Raw genomic sequence first — 6,700 nt, forward strand, 5'->3', positions numbered from 1 at the left:
TAGATTTCGGTCGGATTTAGATAGGCTACCTCCCGGTCGGATTTAGGTTCCCACACCTACCTCCAATGTTTACCGACAAACGCTTCTTTAATAACGGAAAGTAACGACACGGGCACGTATTTAAAACAAGAATTGCGTACGGAAAACGCCGGCCTTACCAGATCAGACACATTTGTTAAACGATTTAGAGCCTTGAGAATAAAACAATGATCTCAATCGGTCGGAATTAGATACCCTTACCCTACTGTGTCCGTTTTGAAAGATACGATTAAAAAAAGGCACAGTCGGAGTCGTCTTTTAAATAGCACTTTCATTTCTGTAGTAGTAATGAGTGATCTTCTAGGTCAAAGGCTTTCTTTCTGCTTTGTTTATTGCTGACAGCCAAGTCTCGCATAAAGAGCTTAAGGTGGTGTGGCAGGAATGCTTAAAGCGGAATCCAGACTGAAAAGGATGAAAAGGATTCATTTGTTCCATAATATGCCAGTAGGTGTTTTTGTATGTGCTTTTCTAAGGGTTTAGATAGAACTGGTAAGAGGGAAATAGGTTTAAAGTTGTTTGGGTCTGTATAAGATTCTTATTTTTTTGAAGTGGTAACACCTAAAGGCTTTGGACACTTTAGAATAGAAGGAAACCCGTCTTGTTGTATGCTTAGGTTATAAACATAAGTTAGGGAATCGACAATGTAAGGTAAAGCAAGTTTCAGCAACTTGACTGGAGTGTTGTCTGGACCCATTGACTTCTTATTCTCCATTTGTTCTACCAGTTTTCCAACTTCGTGCACTGAGATTGGAGGAATAGAAAACGTGTCAGTTTGAGTCAACTTTTGTTCACAGAATGTTTTTAATTTTTCAAAATAATCATCGTATCGAGGGACATGTCTGCTAGCGAAATGAAGTGTTTGTTAAAATTATTTGAAGATATTTGTGAACGAAAATTGGTTAATCTTCCTAGATTTATCAAGAATGTCATTCACTGCTCGCCAGATTGTAGCTGTATTCTTTTTATCAAAAATCAGTTTATTAGAATATTCTGCCTTAATTTGCTTGTCTCACAGTGTCCAAAATTTTATTTTTTTTTGCAGTTTATACTCTGTTTTTATGTTGCGCTCGTTAAAATGATCACGCGTCGCCATAGCCTCGATAATGTCTGGAGTTAACCAAGGGGGGAGCTGGGGATGTTTTACTCTATGCTGACGTAGTGGTGCGTGTTTATCAATTATGGAACACACAAGATCGTGAAAAATATTGCAAGCGCTCTCTGCTATAAAATGGGGCTTGGTTAAGATCAAAGAAAAAGGCAGATTCATCAAAATATTTGAAACTTCTGTATTCGATTGTTGTGTGGCCTTTATGACGTGATTTTGGCAATCTAAGTCATTTAAGAGAAATCGAACCAAAAAAAGAGTGATGGTTACTAAAACTTGCGCATTTGCAACGATATTCTTACTATCAGTATAAATATGATCAATCGGGGTTGATGAAGTATTTGTTTCTCTTGTAGGGGTTTTAACCAGCTGATGAAGACCAAACAGAGCAGTGGTTGAGCACCAAGTTGTTTGAGGTCTGAGCAGGTTAATGTTAAAATTGCCAAGCAATACAACATTCTCGTCACGAGTTTTCACTCTGTCCATCATGAAGAGAGAGAGAGAGAGAGAGAGAGAGAGAGAGAGAGAGAGAGAGAGAGAGAGAGAGAGAGAGAGAGAGAGAGAGAGAGAGAGAGAGAGGGAGAGACAGACAGACAGACAAGACAGACAGTGACAGGGACAGAGACAAAGACAGAGAGACTGAGTGAGACAGACAGGTTTACGGACAGACAGACAGACAGACAGACAGACAGACAGACAGACAGACAGGCAGAAGAGAGATAAGATAAGATAATTATGTACGTTACGAGGGTAATAGAACAAGTAGTAATCTGCTGTATTACATTTGTTCCGGTGGATTGCTTTACATCTTTTAGAATCTAATGGCAACGAACTATACAAACTTCAGGTAACATTTGGGATTGAAATCGGTATTTATTCCGATTTTATGTAAGCTTTTGGAAAGAGTTTTACATTAAAAAAAGATTCATGACTGTGCATGCATACTGCTTAGTAACCGTTACAAGTACTGCACAAGTTTCATTTGAGTATTAGGCCAAAAAAATAAATTGTCTGTTTAGGGTAACATGACCAAACAAAGTAGGGTCGGTAGGTAGGTAGGTTTTTTTTTTTGTTTTTTTTGTTTTTTTTGTTGTAAATGCTATGTTGGCTGAACATTCACTTCTTATATTTGATGAATACATGTTTCAAAACTAACGTATAAATAAAACAGAGAGAAAGGGAGAGAAAGAAACGCCAAATGTCTCTTTTTAGCATTTTTACCTCTTTTTTTTTCTTTTTTTTTTTTGAAATCAAAAAAAAGTTTTTGGGTCGGCGCCAAATCGATAGGGTCGGTCGGGTTACCCTAAACAGACAATTTTTTTTTGTTGGCCTTACCACTAGTAAAACTTTGGTAGTCCTGAAAACAAGACAACATTGTTTGCAAGATTGCTGTGAAAGGGATTTATTTCGCTGAAACGTTTTGCAAGTGTAACCTGTGTCAATTTAAGAAGTTGATTCGGCAAAAAATACCCAATCTTAACACAAAACGTCCAGGTTGTTGATTTATGGTATGTGTCCAAGTGAGATAATGCTCTTCAACGGTATAAAGCCCTTGACACATGTTCGGTGGTTTACATTGGCGTGTACCCGAGAATGATTGTATCTTTATTTTGCTTTGTATTTCATTTTACCATTCTCCAACTTAATTGTGTATCAGTGTCTGTATGTGGTAATGGATGCGTACAAATGATGGTTGTCGTTGTTGTTATTGTTGTTGCTGTTGTTGTTGTTGTTGTTGTTGTTGGTGTTGTTGGTGTTGTTGTTGTAATTGTTATTATTGTTCACACCGATTCATGGACACTGACACACACACAGACACACAGACACACAGACACACACACATACACACACACACACACACACACACACACACACACACACACACACACACATTGTTCATCCAATACGCAAATATAGTGAAGCAGAGTTTAGACCTTCTAAATACAACTTTACTACGGGTTAATCGAAAATAATCCTTCAAATACTGGCATCAAATGCATCCCCTTCGGTTTTCAAGGTAACGCCAAACACGCAGCAAAGTGAAAACATCTGAAAGGCAGAAACGATGAGTATAAACTTGAGAAACAGGGCAAAATCAGAAGCGTGGCGATTTGTTATATGGGGAACAGTGTTATTTATTCCCCAACTGGTTATGAATGAAAACTCGTGAAAATGATGACAATATGTCCTATTCATTGTTTTAAAAAGAAATTGTCTTTGTGATGCGAGAGACCACAAGCATGACAAGGTTAACCTTGCCAGCTGTATACTTCACTACGATTGCCAATCGCTATATATCCGTAGTGCTATTTTCATTGAGAGTACAATCATATTCAGATGACTCACCACACAAGAATCGTGCAGATCATCCACGGACATAGCAAAACATCCGGAAAAGCTGTGGCCATCTTTGCAGGCGTTGGCAGATCCCGGGCAACACCGCTTGGTTGGTAAATCTTAAGGTAGTGCATGTGTTTGGATCTAAAGGAAATATAAGATCATCACTGTTCTGATCGTCGTCATCTTCATTATTATTGTCGTGCTATTGTCGTCACCGTCGTTGCAGTTATTACCATCCCCTTTGTTGTTGTTGCCGTTGTTGTCGTCGTCGTCCTCGTCATCGTGGGCGTCATCGTTATCGTCGTACCGGCATAGTCATCATCATCATCATCAACATCATCATCATTATCATTATCATCATCATCATCATCATCGTCTTTGTAGAACTTTCCCGGATATTTTTTATTTTAAAACTTAGTTTCTCTGGGTCATTTTTAATGAGATAAACAAACAAGTCGCGTAAGGCGAAATTACTACATTTAGTCAAGCTGTGGAACTCACAGAATGAAACAGAACGCACTGCATTTTTTCACAATGACCGTTGTCCGCCGCTCGTGCAAAAGGCAGTGAAATTGACGAGCCTGTTTAGCGCGGTAGTGGTTGCGCTGTGCTGCATAGCACGCTTTTCTGTACCTCTCTTCGTGTTAACTTTCTGAGCGTGTTTTTAATCCAAACATATCATATCTATATTTTTTTTTAATCAAGAACCGACAAGGAATAAGATGAAATTGTTTTTAAACCGATTTCGGAAATTTTATTTTAATCATAATTTTTATATTTTTAATTTTCGGAGCTTGTTTTTAATCCAAATATAACATATTTATATGTTTTTGGAATCATAAAATGATGAAGAATAAGATGAACGTACTTTTGGATCGTTTTATAAAAAAATAATTGTAATTACAATTTTCAGATTTTTAATGACCAAAGTCATTAATTATTTTTTAAGCCATCAAGCTGAAATGCAATACCGAAGTCCGGCCTTTGTCGAAGATTGCTTAGCCAAAATTTCAATCAATTTTATTGAAAAATGAGGGTGTGACAGTGCCGCCTCAACTTTTACAAAAAGCCGGATATGACGTCATCAAAGACATTTATCGAAAAAAATGAAAACAAATTCTGGGGATATCATACCCAGGAACTCTCATGTAAAATGTCATAAAGATCGGTCCAGTAGTTTACTCTGAATCGCTCAAAACACACACACACACACACACACTCACACACACACACACACACACACACACACACACACACACACACACACTAACACACACACACACACACACACACACACACACACACACACACACACACCACGACCCTCGTCTCGATTCCCCCTCTATGTTAAAACATTTAGTCAAAACTTGACCAAATGTAAAAAGGTCCTGGCCTGACCGCTGTTAATAATACTTCATAATTATATACATTAAAATCAGCCCTGGCTGGTAAAATAGGGTATGTTCATAGCGACAAATAACGTAATACACAGACTCACTTGCGCAGCTAGTCTGGGTCACCTTGCCTAAACCACCAGAGTTGTTAAACCAGGCTTTGAAACCGGGTTCAGTTTGGAGCCACTGGTTAATCAGCTGCAGGAGCTGCTTCACGGAAGGGTTGTTCCTGACGTCCGAATCATCACCTCTCTCCCGCCCTCGCTCACCTCTGTACCGACCACTCTGGCTCTGACGATAGCGACCCCTACCTTCTTCGCCGTGACCACCCTGACGCCTATCACCATATCCTTGACTACCTCTACCGGGCTGACCTGGACTGCCCGGACCAAACTGACCGTTCCTGCCACCTTGACCAAATAGATTCCCTTGGCTTCCTCGACTTCCAGGTTGACGACCTCGGCCTCCCCCTTCTCCTTCTCCAAATGAACCGCCTTGGCCCCCTCGACCAAACTGACCGCCTTGGCCGAACGGATTTTGTTGGCCCCCTCGACCAAATTGACCGCCTGGACCTAACGGATTTTCTTGGCCCCCTCGACCAAACTGACCGCCTTGGCCGAACGGATTTTGTTGGCCCCCTCGACCAAATTGACCGCCTGGACCTAACGGATTTTCTTGGCCCCCTCGACCAAACTGACCGCCTTGGCCGAACGGATTTTGTTGGCCCCCTCGACCAAATTGACCGCCTGGACCGAACGGATTTTCTTGGCCCCCTCGACCTCCAGGTTGGGGACCTTGACCTCCCCCATCTCCTTGTCCAAACGGACCGCCTGGACTACCTCCCAGACTTCCTTCACGGCCTCCTTGGTTTCCTTGGCCCCATGTTCCAAGTTCTCCCTGAGCATCGCATCCAAATCGTGTCAACTCGTTCACAATCAACAACGCGAACAGAGCAAAGAGCACAATGATTTTCACAGTAGTCATCCTCCTCGGTTCGTGCCCTTTCTTTTGTAGCTATTCGTAGTTCGTCAGCTTGTCTTTATCTCCTCTTTTTTATATTGCCATTCTGTTTTTGTTTTGTTTTAGTGGTAGTCTCTTTTTCGTCTATGGCTTCTTTTCTTTTCTTCTCTACCTATGTCCTTTTTGCTTTCTTTTGTTTTGTGTTTCTTGTTTTAACCTTCTATTAAATATGTGTGGAAACGCAGTATATATACTTTCTCCCCAGAGTGTCAGTGGACTAGGTTTTTAGATCCTCACCCTCAAAGTGGGTTTATATATACCCAGTCAACTCAGACAGTACAATCATTAATTTGACCAAAAAAGTTACGCATCTGCGAACACAGTGCCCTTTCGCACACGAGGATGTGAAATGATTAATAAGTACTTCTGCAATAAAAGTTATGTCTTTGTCCCTGTCCGTCTTTCTGTGTGTCTGTGTGTCTGTCTGTCTGTCTGTCTGTCTGTCTGTCTGTCTCTGTCTGCCTCTGTCTGTCTCCGTCTGTCTCTGTCTGTCTGTCTGTCTGTCTGTCTGTCTGTCTGTCTCTCTCTCTCTCTCTCTCTCTCTCTCTCTCTCTCTCTCTCTCTCTCGTTCTCTCCATCTGTCTCTGTCTGTCTGTCTGGTTGTCAGACTGCCGCTCTCGCACTCTCTTACTCTCTCTCGCTCGCTCGCTCGCTCTCTCTCTCTCTCTCGCTCTCTCTCTCTCTCTTTCTCTCTCTCTCTCTCTCTCTGTCTGTCTGTCTGTCTGTCTGTCTCTCTCTCACTCTCTCTCTCTCTCTCTCTCTCTCTCACTCTCTTTCTCTCTCTCTCTGTCTCTCGGTGGTC

The 6,700-nt window shown here is 41.2% G+C and overlaps 1 protein-coding gene across 1 annotated transcript; it reads right to left on the minus strand.

Annotated features, from left to right (window-relative positions):
* Window positions 1-3,078: 3,078 nt before the first annotated feature.
* LOC138956015 (uncharacterized PE-PGRS family protein PE_PGRS20-like) lies at window positions 3,079-6,331 on the minus strand. Its single transcript, XM_070327489.1, has 3 exons — window positions 4,983-6,331; window positions 3,491-3,625; window positions 3,079-3,193 (listed from the first exon to the last, which is right to left on the minus strand). Exons 1-2 carry the CDS (start codon window positions 5,860-5,862, stop codon window positions 3,510-3,512), a joined length of 996 nt encoding a protein of 331 aa, XP_070183590.1. The 5' UTR covers window positions 5,863-6,331; the 3' UTR covers window positions 3,079-3,193; window positions 3,491-3,509.
* Window positions 6,332-6,700: the final 369 nt, after the last annotated feature.

This window comes from Littorina saxatilis, linkage group LG2, assembly GCF_037325665.1.
Source record: "Littorina saxatilis isolate snail1 linkage group LG2, US_GU_Lsax_2.0, whole genome shotgun sequence".
NCBI classification, from domain to species: domain Eukaryota; kingdom Metazoa; phylum Mollusca; class Gastropoda; order Littorinimorpha; family Littorinidae; genus Littorina; species Littorina saxatilis.

Excerpts from the sequence above, each read along its gene's own strand:
- LOC138956015 (XM_070327489.1), bottom strand. The coding sequence starts at position 5,862 with ATGACTACTGTGAAAATCATTGTGCTCTTTGCTCTGTTCGCGTTGTTG. Across the intron at positions 3,626-4,982 it reads GACCCAGACTAGCTGCGCAA|ATCCAAACACATGCACTACC; the intron begins GTGAGTCTGTGT and ends TATTTCCTTTAG.